Here is a 17,218-nt window from a genome sequence, read left to right on the forward strand (position 1 = left end):
CCTGAGAAAGGAGCTGTAAAAATATATTGAGATGGTTTTTGGTACTTATTCCGCAAATATATATTCTTAAGGACATCAAAACCTCAAATAAAACTCCAGAAAGGTGTACAATATGGGACCTTTAAAGAGCAGTATCAAATCAAACCGTAGTGTTTGCAGCGGTGCAAAAACAATGGTGGTGGATGAGGTCAGATGAGTGCACGTGTGTGTGTGTGTGTTTGGATAGATCACAGTGCAATAGATGAGAGGTTATGAGAACTGTAGGACTGTGGTTTTTATCACATGACATTTTACAGCCTGAAATAACCTCTCCCTTTCATAAAAACAGAATGTTTTTTGTTGTTGTTTAGGATTATGGATTATGCTGAGTTTTTATTACTAAGAATTTCATTATTTTACGGAGACTTTCATTATGATTTAAGGATAGTTGTACCACCCTGACATTATTAAGTATTTCTCCAAAATAAATCAAATTAAATTTTAAATCATAAATTAAAAATATGATCATCACAGAAGAGGTGTGTTCAAGTCATTGTGACAGCATTGTTATCATTAATTGAAACTAAAACCATTATTAATCATTTTCAAATATAAATATTAGATGAAAAACTTAAACAAAAATTGGCAACTAACTGAAAAAAGTACTAAAGTACTAAAACTGAAATAAAAATAAACTAAATTAAATAGAAATATTACAATATAGATGATATGGATACACAAAAAGACAGTTGTACCACCCTGACATTTTTTTATTTAATCCCCCAAAATATGAATTTGAATTCATAAATTAAAAATATGATAATCACAGAAGAGTTGTGTTCAAATCATTGTACTAGTGTTGTATAATTGTGGTTGCAACTAAGTGGTTGCCAAGCAGCAGACAAACGTGAACAAAGGTGTATGTTTGTAGAGTAATTTACAACAGCTTCGAACGTGGCTCGGTCAATCAGAATCAAGGACCGGAACTATTCGTTTTATAATAAGGGTTTTACAAGATCTAGGTAAAAAGGAACATAGCTAAGTGCTAGAAACTATTCAACAATTTTTTCAGTATAACTTTGACTTCTTTCAACTTTTGAAAGAGACATTTTGACTATGACAAATTGTCCTGACACAAAAACAGTAAAGGACTGCCTACTGACGTAACGCGTAAAAAATTGTACCATAGCAAGGGTTTTAAACTAAGTAAAAAGGTTTTAAGTATCGTACATTTAAAGCTGCAGTCCGTAACTTTTGGTGCTCTAGCGGTTAATAAACAGAACTGCGTGTGTCTTGCGGAAAAACATTGTAGCCGGAGCTACTTCTCTCTGTTTATGTCTATGGCGAATCACGCAGGTACTGGGCTACTCCGCAGCGGTACCTACCCAAACCAGTCTAAATAGTCCGAATATTAACACTTATTATAGGTGTACCGTAGTGATTCAGGACAAGCCAAAATCACGGTTTGGAAAATGGATTAATGGTGTACTCGCTTATTATATAAATGTTGTAAATTTTGAACACAAAAAAGTTACGAACTGCAGCTTTAAGTATCGACCTGGTACCGAAGTCCAGGACTATTCGACAACACTAGGTGCTCCTTTATTATTTTGGTCTTCTGGCCTTTTAAGAGATTTGCAGCTCACTTTGTTGTCAGAATGATGAAGCTTTTCTGTGACACCTGCCAAAGGTCACACATGCTCGAGCTTCAAAATAGCAGGTGCTGTATGGTACAGTATGTCTGCGCAGAGCGACCACCCTCTCTGACCGCACACAGGCTGCCATTATCATCCAGTGCTGTTTATGAGGCTTTATGACCACAGGCCTGTGTCTCATCCAGATCTGACCTAATACTTAAACTCATGACGAATGACATGCCGAACGCTCATGATAAGGTCATAACAGACGCGTGACAGCTTGAAATAAACATTTCTGTTAGGGTCAATGATTAAAAACTGCTGTTTTTGTGTCTAGATCTATTACTTCTAAAAAAAAAAAAAAAAAAAAATTAATACAACATATTTAAAGGGATAGTTCACTCAAAAATGAAAATTTTATGTTTATCTGCTTACCCCCAGGGCATCCAAGATGTAGGTGACTTTGTTTCTTCAGTAGAACACAGTTAACACAAACCGTTGCAGTCTGTCAGTCATATAATGGAAGTGGATGAGAATCACGGCTTTGAGAGTCAAAAAACATTCACAAACAAAACCAAAATAAACCCTGCGGCTCGTGACGATACATTGATGTGTAAAGACACGAAACGATCGGTCTGTGCAAGAAACTTAACAGTATTTATATCGTTTTTTTACCTCTGATTTACGCGTTCGTGTCTTCTTCTTCTTCTTGCTTTACGGCAATCCCAGACTTATAAGTGCATTACCGCCACCTATCTCTCAAATGGACCATTGACACTCTATCTACAATCTCAATTAGGAGTGTCAATGGCCACCTATCTCTCTCCATTTAAGAGATAGGTGGCAATAATGCACTTACAAGTCTGCAATCTGCCGTAAAGCAAGAAAAAGAAGACGTGTCACGCGCCGGCTGAAGAAGAAGACGCGAAAGCGCTCAGGACAGTTCGGACATTGCATGAATCAGAGGTAAAAAACTATACAAATACTGTTCAGTTTCTTGCACAGACCGATCGTTTCGTGTCTTTACACATCAATGTATCGTCACAATCCACAGGGTTTAATTTGGTTTTGTTTGTGTATGTTTTTTGACTCTCAAAGCCGTGATTCCTATTCACTTCCATTATATGACTGACAGACTGCAACGGTTTGAGTTAAAAATCTTCGTTTGTGTTCTACTGAAGAAACAAAGTCACCTACATCTTGGATGCCCTGGGGGTAAGCAGATAAACATCACATTTTCATTTTTGGGTGAACTATCCCTTTCAATACACTTTTTCGATTATTGAATTAAAATCATCATTATCATTGCCCTCTTGTTGATTTTGATTGCTTCCATTGTCCTCATTTGTAAGTCGCTTTGGATTAGAGGTCTGCATTCCCGCAGCTCTACCGTGGGAACCGACCAGATTTTTTGTGCCGCGGGATTAAATTCCCGAATAAAACGTGGTAGCGGTCGGTAACTCTGGTGTAATTTGAACGGGAGCGGGCAGTCTAACAATATTCCGTTCCCGACGTCCATTTAGAACAACATATATGCGCTTTATTCTTATTGACCACCGGTACAGCTTGCGCTCAGGACTGTTATGCACGCGCTGCACGCATGCTTTAAACGTCACGTGTTTTATTTGCGGGGTCTGTGCGCAGCATGTGCATAACGATGCTCAGAGCAGGCTGTACCGGCCTATATATACAGCCCTCAGACAGAACAGGCAGGTTGTCGATGAGTGACAGAGCAGAATAAGGATGGAGCAAAGTGTGGATGCGCTGTCCTTGAAGGATGTTCAACTCGGTTTTGTTTATATTTTGCTTAGCCTATAATTTTAAATGAAAGATGTCGTATTTATTTATTTCTCTCTGCGACACTTTTCCTACTGTGTTAACAGAAAAATGTCAAACGAATTTAGTATTTTGACAAGACGAATGAAAACAGCTAATGGGCTATTTTTGTACAGCCTACATTTTTTTTTCCCTCTCCGAGACACTTTTTTCCTATTGTGTTGTCAATGTTAAATGAAGTGTATCCTGACAAGACGAATAAAAATAAGAAATACAATTTTTGTACATTTTTATTTTCTCTGACACTTTTTTTTCCTACTGTGTTGCATAAAATATTAAACGAATTTTGTGTCTTAAGATAATTCATATAAATTCAAGTCAAAGTCAATAAATTCAAGACTCTTGACAACACGAATAAAATAACACAATTTTGTGCAGACTACACTTTATTTGTCAGCCTATCTCTCTTTCAGTAGTGGAAATTTAAATGTGAGGTTCTGGAAACGAGATCTAAATTTAGCGGGAACGGTCGGGTCGGGAAGAAAATTATTCTAAGCGGACGGATAAAAGCGATATTTGAAAACAAAATCAAAAGCTAAAGATGATGAAGAACATTCAGCGGCACCGTGTGCAGCATCCACCTGGATGATGCGACGGCAGCCATATTGCGCCAGAACGCCCACCACTCACCAGCTTACTGGTGGACAGGAGACAGAGTGATGAAACCAATCAGCAGATATGGGGATGGTTAGGAGGCCATGATGGTCAGAGGCCAATGGGCGAATTTGGCCAGGATGCCGGGGTTACACCCCTACTCTTTTTCGAAGGACATCCTGGGATTTGTAATGACCACAGAGAGTCAGGACCTCGGTTTAACTTCTCATCCGAAAGATGGTGCTTTTTGTCAGTAGTATCCCCATCACTATACTGGGGCGTTAGGACCCACACAGACCACAGGGTGAGCACCCCCTGCTGGCCTCACTAACACAAAAACAGGGTTTTAAAAAAACCCTGGGTAGTACATTTATTATAGCTTCTAAAACAAATTAACTTAAAACTGTTTTTTTTCAGGTTGTCAAATGTTATGAAATAAAATACATCAATTATATATATATATATATATATATATATGGTGAGAACTTTATATATTAATGATTACACCACTTAAAAAATGTTGTTGAAATATTTTTTTATAATATTTTACTTTGATTTACACTTCTGTTCAAAAGTAAGATTATTATAAAAAACAATTTTAAATAACGATAAGAAATTAATCTTGAGCACCAAATCAGCATATTAGAATGATTTCTGAAGGATCATGATGATGCTGACAATTCAGGAATAAATTATCACAGGAATAGAGTATATTTTAAAATATATCATAATTATATATTATAAATATATTATATTTATAATATATAATATAATATAAATATATTATATTTAATTAACTTTAAAATATATTACAATTTATTATATATTATAAATATAATTAATTTATTTAAACATAATTTATACTGTTATATACTGTTTTATAGAAAACAGTTATTTTGAACTGTAATAATATTTCAAAATACTACTGTTTTACTTTACTTTTGATCAAATAAATGCAGCCTTCGTAAATATATTCAACAAACATTCTTTCAAAAACATTTAAAAAACCATACCGACCACAAACTTTTGAATGGTAGTTTATATAAATATTTATTTATTTATATGGTTAGTTTACATGACATGTTGAGATGAGGTGCTCATATGGGCAACATCCGTTTGAATTTGGCTTGTACCATTTCCAGATCCACAGCCCCAATCTCTTCCTATCCTCTATTCCTCCTGTTCGGGGAAAAAAGGGTCACGCTCTATTTTAAAATTAACACTCTAAATATCATCTTTTTTGTTTCACATAAGAAAGAAAATCAAACAGCTGTGGAGGACAGAAGTGAATTATGACAGAAATTTTAAGTTTTCGGGTGAACTATCCCTTTAAATTTTGGCAAAGCTGAAAAGCTTATTTTAAACTATGCATATCTAATAATTCAAATAATGTTCTAGAATTTTTGGTGATTATACTTAAATCTTCTTAAATGTAAAATTTAAAATACCCTAGAAAATTTCCAAGAATTCGCAAAATATTGCATTTTATCACTAATACATTTCAAGATTCTGTTGTTATATATATATATATATATATATATATATATATATATATATAAAGAAAAATTTCTACACTCCGCCGCTAAACCAACATCCCCCACCTGATTATGCCGAGTATGACTCCGTTAAACTAACATTGCCAACCAAATAAGCACATCTTTCACTATCTCTGTCTACATAATGCATTAAACAGAAGGTTAGACTCTTCCAAAAAAAAAAAATCTTCACTTTACAAATAGGGCCCCATTAGTTAATATTAACTAACAATGACAAATACATTTGTTACAGTATTACAATATTAATCTTTGGTAACATTAGTTAATCAAAAAATCAACCATTCATTGTTAGTTCATGTTAGCTCATATGCATTAATCGTTATTAAATATTAACAAATTCTTTCTTATGCCATGCTGATCAGCAAATGTGTGGCTTATTCATCAGGTTACACATTTGAAAGTGAAGTGACACACTCAGAATTAGTGCTCTGCATTTAACCCATCCAAAGTGCACACACACAGCAGTGAACACACACACACTGTGAACACACACACACACACACCGTGAACACACACCCGGAGCAGTGGGCAGCCATTTATGCTGCGGCGCCCAGGGAGCAGTTGGGGGTTCGGGTGCCTTGCTCAAGGGCACCTCAGTCGTGGTATTGAAGGTGGGAGAGAGCGCTGTACATTCACTCCCCCCACCTACAATCAAGAGACTCGAACCCACAACCTTTGGGTTATGAGTCCGACTCTCTAACCATTAGGCCACGACTTCCCTAAAGTATTTCTAAATACGTTTCTAAATCTGATGAGCACAGATAACAGTCTGGAGCTGCTTTGACTGGATTTTTACTTGGCTTCTCTCATAACAGATTAGAGGACATGACCTTCTTTGGCAGACTGAAGGGTTTCATGGGAAGCCAACTATGACACCCAAACTGAACAGATATTGTGCGACTGAGCAGAGAAAAGCTCAATTATCCAATTAGAAAGAACAAACACGAAAGTGGGTAGCAAAGTAGACACACACACACACACACACACACAGCTAAATGCCTCATTGCAGCTATCAATGTCTTTACAGCTAATAATCAAACACACTCACCTAAACTGTCTCTCCGCCGCTAAACCAACATCCCCCACCTGATTATGCCGAGTATGACTCCGTTAAACTAACATTGCCAACCAAATAAGCACATCTTTCACTATCTCTGTCTACATAATGCATTAAACAGAAGGTTAGACTCTTCCAAAAAAAAAAAATCTTCACTTTACAAATAGGGCCCCATTAGTTAATATTAACTAACAATGACAAATACATTTGTTACAGTATTACAATATTAATCTTTGGTAACATTAGTTAATCAAAAAATCAACCATTCATTGTTAGTTCATGTTAGCTCATATGCATTAATCGTTATTAAATATTAACAAATTCTTTCTTATGCCATGCTGATCAGCAAATGTGTGGCTTATTCATCAGGTTACACATTTGAAAGTGAAGTGACACACTCAGAATTAGTGCTCTGCATTTAACCCATCCAAAGTGCACACACACAGCAGTGAACACACACACACTGTGAACACACACACACACACACCGTGAACACACACCCGGAGCAGTGGGCAGCCATTTATGCTGCGGCGCCCGGGGAGCAGTTGGGGGTTCGGTGCCTTGCTCAAGGGCACCTCAGTCGTGGTATTGAAGGTGGGAGAGAGCGCTGTACATTCACTCCCCCCACCTACAATCCCTGCCGGTACGAGACTCAAACCCACAACCTTTGGGTTATGAGTCCGACTCTCTAACCATTAGGCCACGACTTCCCTAAAGTATTTCTAAATACGTTTCTAAATCTGATGAGCACAGATAACAGTCTGGAGCTGCTTTGACTGGATTTTTACTTGGCTTCTCTCATAACAGATTAGAGGACATGACCTTCTTTGGCAGACTGAAGGGTTTCATGGGAAGCCAACTATGACACCCAAACTGAACAGATATTGTGCGACTGAGCAGAGAAAAGCTCAATTATCCAATTAGAAAGAACAAACACGAAAGTGGGTAGCAAAGTAGACACACACACACACACACACACAGCTAAATGCCTCATTGCAGCTATCAATGTCTTTACAGCTAATAATCAAACACACTCACCTAAACTGTCTCTCAAGTATTTAGATTTGGGAAATCTGATTTAAATCTGATTCTAGTCAAATGGTTCATGCAAATGGTTCATGCAACGATTTCAATTTTTCCTTTCTCTTTGGAGTGTTACAAGTTCTTGGTGCATAAAGAAGATCTGTAAAGTTGCAAAGACTAAAGTCTCAAATCCAAAGAGATATTCTTTATAAAAGTTAAGATTCAACCACGCCTACCTAAAACGGCTCATTCTAACACGCCCCCACATATAGTGCTTGTTGATTGTCATTTCTCCGATCACAAATGCAGATATGGTTTTATGTTGACACGGCGCGATGCAACGCAACGCGTAAAAAGACAGTATAAGTCATTATAATCAGTAATTATGTCCCCACTGGATGCAACAAATACACATTTCATTACACCAAATAATGTTATTTTTAGCAACATCATATGACCCCTTTAAAGCAACATTGTTTTGATCATGTACGATCCTTTCAAGCCTTGATAGTCATGTAGATATTGAGTACAGGTTGTGCTGAGATAAAAGAGTGTTAACCTGATGATGAGAGCACACAGAATAAGTAGGACATAAGGGTTAGATAAGGATACACACACCCTTCTTAACCCTTAAATGCATGAATGTTTCGCCAATCATTATTACATATTCGGGTCTTTAGCGACCCGGACCAATATATCCAGCACGGATGGATCTCTAACTGCTGCAATAGCAAAAAACTCTCTTGATATTTTAAGAACAATTACAGAAGAATAAAATAAAGCATATTTCGTAACCTTTTGAAACTTAAAAGGGTTCAATTTGAGCAGATGATTTTACCATCGCTGTCATCGTCAGAGCGCACATCCACAGTACATTCAGCATCTGCCTCATGTTCACGATCTCAAACATATTCTCAAAACTATCGTTTTCAATGACTTCATATTCAATATTTTGATCACTGGCAGCTTATTCACCACATTCAGCATCAAATGACAGTGACATTTATATTTCATTGCGTATAGTAATTGCTTTGCAGTAAAGCCATTCAAATCAGTTACATTTTTCTGATGATATTCGTTTGTTTTATGCCTGCCGTAATTATGAGTGAAATGTCACGTCATCATTGTGTATCAAACAGTGACACCTTGAGGAAAAATTATGCATTGCACATATTGAGTCACCAGATATGTAAATATAGTTGCGCAGGAAAAAATACTTACACATTTACATACCTCGGGACTCTATACATTTTTACAAAAAATTTATCAGAAAACTGGCATTCTTTTATATTTTACAATTTTTTTTCCTGTTATATTGTTTATAATTAATAGATTGAGGAATACTAAGAAAGTTGATGTCTAACTTAAAACAATTAAGGAGGGAGAGGGTAGAGAATGATGTACCGGGGTCGCTAAAGACCCGAGGTATGCATTTAAGGGTTAATAAAATAACAAACATTTCAGATTTCATATCTGAGTCTATAGAGTAAGACAATAATCTAACCATTTCATACAGTCTAAGATGATGGAGTGGAGTTTTCAAGAATTTTTTTTTACCTCAAAGAGGTCATCTTTTGTCTTTCAACTGAATCAAATAATTATTACCTCCATTATTACCAACAATATCTCTAACATGATTTTTTACCTTTCCTTAAAGTGACAGGCAAGCCAAAAATTTTAATTATGTTATTAGATACTCACTCTCATGTCATTTATAAACGTCACATATTTCTTTCTGTGGAACAAAAATATATTTTGAGAAATATTTTAGAAGGATATTTTGGAAGTCAACTGTCACCAAAATGTATTAACATTCTCCAAAATATGTTCTTTTGTGTTCCACAGAAGAAAGAAAGCCATGCAGGTTTGAAACAACATGAGGGTGAGTAAATGAAAATAGGAATTTCATTTTTGTGTAAACTATCCCTTTAAGAAAGAGGACTGTTTGCTCATGCATACAAGATTAAACCAACAATATCTCTAACATGATTTTTTACCTTTCCTTAAAGTGACAGGCAAGCCAAAAATTTTAATTATGTTATTAGATACTCACTCTCATGTCATTTATAAACGTCACATATTTCCATATGTTCCACAGAAGAAAGAAAGCCATGCAGGTTTGAAACAACATGAGGGTGAGTAAATGAAAATAGGAATTTCATTTTTGTGTAAACTATCCCTTTAAGAAAGAGGACTGTTTGCTCATGCAAGACTCACAACCACAATGCTATGGCGTTGTGGATGGTTGCTAAGGTACTCTGAGTAGTTTTCAGCATGTGACTGCTATAGGATGTTCTGGGTGGTTACTTACTCATCTTGACAGTTTATTTTACAGTAATGTCCAACTGAATCTTAAATTCCTAGAACACGTACAATAACATTTTTGCCTAAAGCTCCCATTAATTTCTGACTCGGACCTTATGCTATTAGTTATTAAGTGGATGAATGCAAATAAAGTAATGCTAGTGATGTTTTGTTTGGTACGTTCCTCTCTCTGGGAGGGGCATGTGAAGTCTACCATGTGGTTGATGCTGGTACTCACTGTTCCCTCCTTTTTATCCTTTTCCCTGTCACATCTTCCCAAAATCGAATGATTTCTATGCATACTAGAATGAATCCTTTCTCTGAAAGCACTGGATTAGAGAGAAAGGAAGCTGGGCACGGACACCCACACTCCTGCAGCATACAACGTGCTACATGTCTTGTTTCCAGGGTAACGGTGAGAAATATTTTGGCCGGCTAAAAAGTAAGGGGTCTGATAAGGCTCGGGAGAGGAGAACTAATGGGAGGTTTGATCAAGGACAATCAGTGCACTGGAGAGAAAACGAGGGAGCTATACGCGGCCCCAGAGGAACAGAGATGTGAGACCAGAGCCATTCTGATGCAATGGGAAAAGCTTCAACCTTTTTGATGTGGCTTTATCATTGAAATGTTCTTTACTCTCTGGGACAATTTACATAGCCTTGCTTTAACCGGTTCAACATATTTCTAGAATCAAAAAGTGCTATCAACACTCCAAAATTACCCAAATATTAGGGTTGCAACAACTAATTAATAATGATAATGAAAACAGTAGACAATGCGTGACATTCAAATAAACAGCAACACTCTGATAACCATCAGCTCTTGATAAACACCCCACAATGAACGTAAACTGTGTTTACATGCATTTTTTAAATCACTTGGGCTTTATCCGGTTTTGATATCAAACCTAAACAAACATGTAGACAATGTATTAGCTGCTAGAATGAAGATTGTATTCAAGGTTTTGGCTTACAAGATATTTGTGCCAGTTGTGACCTTTACACAATTAAAGATCAGTGTTTAAGGCATTTATGTAACCTTGAATATTAGGGATGCACCGATACCACTTTTTCCAGTACTCGCCCGATACGATACTTTTATTTTTGGTACTTGCAGATTACATTTTTTTAATATTGGGTACAGAAACCAAAAGAGTATGTATAATGTTAGTTGGTTAACTTCATTTATCAAATAGATACAGTCAAACCAAAATGTATTCAGACACCTTCAACATTTCTCACATTATCACAGTTTATTCGCTATAGTTTAGAAAATGGTAATAAAATTAAATAAAAGAACTCAGAGTTAAACTGTGAGCTTGATAATGTTAGATAACTTTGATAGAAAGGTATGTAATGGATTACAATCAACCAAACATTATTCAGACAGCTGTTAGTATGACAGTATTTACACAATTATCAATACTTAGTCGGGCAACCCTTAGCCTTAGTCTCCTGGGCATGCTGTCATCCAGGTTCATGCAAACCTCAACTTAAATTTTTTTCCCAGACTCGGTCTGAATAATTTTTGGTCCCAAATTTGTATAAATTTAACTGGTAGTCCACTGTATGAAGAATTTTGTGGTATGATTTGTCACAGTTTACTTTATTTTGCTATCCTCACTTACATAAATTAACTATAGTGTCCTGCACCCACTAGTAAAACAAATACCAAAAATTATATCTGGTCTCTGAATAATTTTTGGTTTGACTGTATATCCTTCGGTTATTTTCACACTTAATTATGCCCATTAAAATGTATTTTACAAGTTTTTGTTACTTTCACTGTTCATTTTTTTTGCTGTAATACTGCAGGGAACCACTCGTTATAAATATCCTAACTGTTATATTTTCAGAAATAGAAGTCGCGAAGATTCGAAGATTTTTTCATCTGAAACGTGCTACGCGTGCACGTATTTGTACTGGCGCGGTATGAGAGTAACAAGTAGTACAGCCTAGCGCATTTCACACAGGCTGTTAAATTCACTTTTGCCAGAAATTTGTAATTGTATTCAGCAAGGACACATTAATCAGCAGTGACAATAAAGACATTTATATAATGGCTGCTGAAAATTCAGCTTTGCCACCATGTTATTTTGTTGACACTAGGTGTCGCTGCGGGGTGGAAGTAAGAGGGAGAGAAGAGTAGTGGGGGAAAGTGAAGAAGTGTTGGAAGAAGTATGTGTTTGTTTGTGCTGTTGCATGTGAATATTAAAGAGAATCATCTGAGTTGTATCGTACTTCCCTGTGTCTAATTTCGTCTGTATAAGACATAACAAAATTGGCAACGAGGATGCTGAACGCCTGCACACAAAATTGACGAAGGATGTCTACGGTAAACACTCCATTTCCAAGCCCCTTCCTCCCATACCCGGGAGAGCCAGCCATATCACTTACAACATGGGAGAAAATGTTTAGTGATTAATGCATCCGGTGATGAGTGGACCGAGGTGAGAAAAAGAGCTCTTCTACTTTACTGCCTTGGAAATGAGGAGCAATGAATTTTCTAAACTCTTCCCGACACAGGTGACACACTGGACTCGGAGATTGCTGTCTTACAGACTTTAAAGGGTTACTCCACCCCAAAATGAAAATGTTGTCATTAATCCCCCCATGTCGTCCAAACCCGTAAAAGCTTCGTTTGTCTTCGGAACATAATTTAAGATATTTTGGATGAAAACCGGGAGGCTTGTGACTGTCACATTGACTGCAAAGTAAATAACACTGTCAAGGCTCAGAAAAGTATGAAAGACATCGTAAAAATAGTCCATCTGCCATCTGTGGTTCAATCTGAATTTCATGAAGCAACGAGAATACTTTTTGTACTCAAAGAAAACAAAAATAACGACTTTATTCAACAATTTGTCTCCTCCGCGTCACCGTAGCGCCATTTTGGAGAGTATCCAAAACTGCGAATACTGTTCTGTGTCAGCCTCAGCACACAGATACGCTGTTTTCGTTCAAATCAAAGTGTAAATAAATGTAGAAAACGTATCAGTGTGGTGCGGCTGACACAGACAAGTAGAACCGTATACGCAGTTTACGTTCAGTGGATACTCTCCAAAAAGGCGCTACGGTGATGCGGATTAGACAAATTGTTGAATAAAGTCATAATTTTTGTTTTCTTTGCGTACAAAAAGTATTCTCATCGCTTCATGAAATTCAGATTGAACCATTGATGGCAGATGGACTATTTTGACGATGTCTTTCATACTTTTCTGGACCCTGACAGTGTAATTTACTTGGCAGTCAATGGGACAGTCACAAGCCTCCCAGGTTTCATCCAAAATATCTTAAATTGTGTTCCGAAGACGGACAAAGCTTTTACGGGTTTGGAACGACATGAGGGTAAGTGATTAATGACAAAATTAAAATTTTGGGGTGAAGTAACCCTTTAACCCTAAAATCAACTTAGTAGCGGAGAGACACACATTTCGCAAATGTACAGAGAATCAGTCCTACATTACTTTGCAGCTTTAAGAGACTTGGATTCCAAATGTGAGTTTGGCACTAATACAGATGACATGATCAGGGACCACTTAATCAAACATGTGGCAAGTCACCACATACGTGAAAGGCTGTTTTTTTAAACTGATTTGACCTTATCAAAGGCAATTACAATCGCTACTCAGATTGAGGCTGCGAGTGAACAAGCAAAGTGTATCGCAGGGGACCAGGCTATATCTGTGCAAGCCGTACAGTCTCAGTCACATGATGCTGCGGGTCGGAGGCGGCATAACGTATCACACAAACACCCCAAGCCTTCTTCCTCTGGCTCTTTATTGTCAACATCGTTTTCCTGCACATGCTACCGCTGGACCAAAAGACAGTACACCGAATCTCGTGGATTACAATTTGCAACTAGACGGATGTATGGTTACTTCCTCTACAGTCAAAAATCCGGGTGTTATATTAGATAGCAACTTGTCTTTTGAAAATCATATTTCCCATGTTACAAAAACAGCATTTTTCCATCTTAGAAACATTGCAAAGTTACGAAACATGATACCTGTTTCTGATGCAGAAAAGCTAGTTCATGCATTCATGACCTCTAGACTGGACTATTGTAATGCACTGCTAGGTGGTTGTCCTGCATCTACAATAAACAAGCTACAGGTAGTCCAAAATGCAGCGGCTAGAGTCCTTACCAGGTCAAGAAAATATGATCATATTACACCGCTGTGGGTCTGATAAACATTTGGCCAATGCACAACACTGCCCTGCTATCCGTGCAAAATGTAAAAATTGCAAGAAAATGGGACATTTTGCCCATGTGTGTCGATCGACTGACACAAGTTCATTGCATGAGATCCAACTGCCTGAGTACTGTTCTTTTCATGCATGACAATCAACAATTAAGATTGTTTGCCCTGTTTCCATAACAGCTTCTGATACTGTAGAGGTTTAGTTGATGGGGGATACTGGCTCATCCGTCTCCAGCCAAAGTCAATATACGATGCCAATTTTAATTCTGTGCCTCTTCAGACACCTATTGCTTGCCCGGTCAGATACTCACTTGCACCGATCCCAGTATTGGGTTGCTTACCCATAACTGTGTCTAGAGATACTGCCACATGTTCCGCAAAACTTTTCACAGTTGATTCAGGCACTGCATTGCTGGGCATGGATCTAGTAAAAGGATTACACCTGTGCTTCGAGGGTCAACGCTTGCTTTCTCCCTTTCTTACAACTGGATCTCAGGTTCCTTCTGCTGCTGTAATGTGCCTTTCAGAACCAGCCACACCTCTGGAAATATTGCTCTGGTCCATCAAAAACTGTGCCGCTTACCTCTGTCTGTGTGCTCTGCTGTTTCCAAAGAGTTGGATCACCTTCTCAAAGAAGGGGTAATTGAAAAAATGGATGCGTCTCCCTGGGTTTCCCCGATCGTTGTCACACAAAAGAAAATGGGTGGCATTCACTTGTGTCGATCTTAGAGAACCCAATAAAGCTATCATGACTGACAGTTATCCACTGCCACATATGAACTACCACATATGAGTTGCTCTCACTACTTAGTGGGGCTACATTATTCTTGACTATTGATCTTCAAAGAGCGTACCATCAGGTCATGTTGCACCCTGATAGTAGAGACTTAACTGCTTTCAGGATTACTAGCATGTACTACTAGGCTGTACGGATCACGCGCTGTCATAACTTCACTGCCGACTGTGTGTTTCGTCTTCCTCTGCCTTCTGAACCCCTGGAAAGTGATTCAGACAATGATCCAGAACAAGTAGCTTTGCTTACCTCTGCGCTGACTGCTGTGACCCAGAAAGAGTTTGCAGCTGCTTCTTCCTCCTGTCCCGAGTAGGGTTAGGTACCGAAACCTGGTGCCATACCTATGTAACCGGTATGTAGTAGAACCGAATCAGAACACAGACTGCGGTGCCTCTTTTGGGTGCCACTTAAATGCTTGAGTGATCGATTTAAATATTTGTTCTCTGGTTCTCTGAAACAGACGTAAGGATCACCGGCACCGCACGTGAAAATAATTTCCTGACTGAGAAAATTCACGATCGCAAGTCGGAAAGCTCTAATAATACAAATCCAACACATCTTTGTAGTAACGCGAATGTCCATGTTGTTTTCACATTCCGACTTAAAAGCACAACTCGGGAAATGAGAGCATCCGAGGAGTGTGTGACTGCAGCAATTACACTTGCTCTGATGGCAGTTAGCTAGCTAAGCAAAACATTCTGAAATTAAATTGCCTAAAGCTAAACTTCCCTTGTAATGACTTGCAATGAGAAGTGTTTCTAAACCTGTTGTCCAACAAAAGAGAACACTAACGTTTTTACTCCACAACTGCTTCCTTTTGTGATCTGATGTGGCTTCTTGTCACAGAATGAGGCAGAAAATATGTTCTATGCTGTAAAAAGCATATGGTAAAAGGCTATGTCGATTAGCAATGGATTATATTATAAATATGCTTAATTATAATGAAAATACCAAAGGTGGCTTGAATAACACAGATAAACTATACATTGTCGCAGTCGAGTGTTTATTGTCTTTGTTTTATCATTCAAAATGTTTATATCTTCTGTTTACTCAGTTACAGCGATAGCAATGCCTTTGTCCATATTAGGGATTTCCGGAGTTCTATTCCTTCTGTGATGCACATGTGGAGTTTCTGGCGAGGGCGCCCTCTTGCGTCCAGTATGAATGACACAGACATTAAATGTGTTTATACAAACTGAGACATGAATTATCTGCAACAGACGACTTCATCCTGAGGGGATTACGTCTCATTGCACCTGTATCCTTACGTCATAGGTTAGTGATGCTTGCACATGAGGGGCACCAGGGCATCGTACGCACAAAGCAGTGGCTACATGATCTATACTGGTGGCCGTGGATGGATGACTCTGTCACACGTATTATCTCCTCTTGTCAACTGTGTCAAATGTCGGACAAAACCGCAAAAATACACCCTGCCCCACTGCAGCCTGTGCCTTTTCCTGCTGAGCCGTGGAGAAAACTAGTGTTGGATGTAGTGGGCCCATTTGAGTCGGATAACTGGGACTGCCATTATGCCTTAACCCTTATGGACTATCATAGCAAATGGCCTGAAGTAGGGGTGTACGATATCACGATTTTTGATTGTGGACGATTAAAAGTCTCCACAATCTGCTTTTGAAGAAATATCATAGTATCGCGCTACAGCGCACATTCTATCAGTTGCCGTTCTGGCACCTCTGTCTCAATATACTGTACAACGCGACATACATTCACATCAAATGTTAACTCAGCGGTAGAGTTACACTCACGGGACACTGCACTAATTCATTTAAAATAAAAATTGTGTTTTAAAGCCTTGCTGGTTAAACATTTAATTTATAACTAATAATTTATAATCAAACACAATATGTTTGATCATGCTCATTTCCCAAAATGGCTTAATTATTATAGAGAAGAAGAAAATCAACAGTTATGTTGTTTGTAGATCACTTGGGATGATCACATCCTGAGCAAATGGTGACCAATTGTAGAATGGGAGCAGGTGTGGGACACTGAGAACCACCTCAGAAAAAAGGGGTGTCAGAACTTAATTAACATACAGACCACAGCTGTAACAACAGGAGCAACTTCCTTTACATTGAGGGTAAACTCTAAGTGTATAAAATATTTGAGCTTAGGATGTTCGGGGTTCAGTCTGACTCCGTTGAACCCAAGGTACTACATGTACTTTGTCACTACTATTCTGTAATAAAAGTTATTCTTCATCAAGATCTT

At 37.9% G+C, this 17,218-nt stretch overlaps 1 protein-coding gene and 1 long non-coding RNA gene across 3 annotated transcripts in view; one reads left to right on the forward strand and one right to left on the reverse strand.

The window, feature by feature from the left end:
* Positions 1-14,020, forward strand: part of LOC107592655 (uncharacterized) — a 15,205-nt gene extending 1,185 nt beyond the window's left edge. The window contains exons 2-3 of the long non-coding RNA XR_001610009.1: positions 812-817; positions 14,010-14,020. This is a non-coding gene — a long non-coding RNA (uncharacterized lncRNA). The remainder of the gene's footprint in view (positions 1-811; positions 818-14,009) is intronic.
* Positions 5,117-17,218, reverse strand: part of LOC107592652 (egl nine homolog 1-like) — a 20,839-nt gene continuing 8,737 nt past the window's right edge. For both annotated transcript variants that reach the window (XM_016282191.1, XM_016282190.1), the window contains exon 3: positions 5,117-5,225. In XM_016282191.1, coding sequence (XP_016137677.1) covers positions 5,217-5,225 — 9 coding nt within the window. In that variant the 3' untranslated portion in view covers positions 5,117-5,216. The remainder of the gene's footprint in view (positions 5,226-17,218) is intronic.

Source organism: Sinocyclocheilus grahami, unplaced genomic scaffold (assembly GCF_001515645.1).
Source record: "Sinocyclocheilus grahami isolate Dianchi unplaced genomic scaffold, SAMN03320097.WGS_v1.1 scaffold156.1, whole genome shotgun sequence".
Taxonomy (NCBI): Eukaryota; Metazoa; Chordata; class Actinopteri; order Cypriniformes; family Cyprinidae; genus Sinocyclocheilus; species Sinocyclocheilus grahami.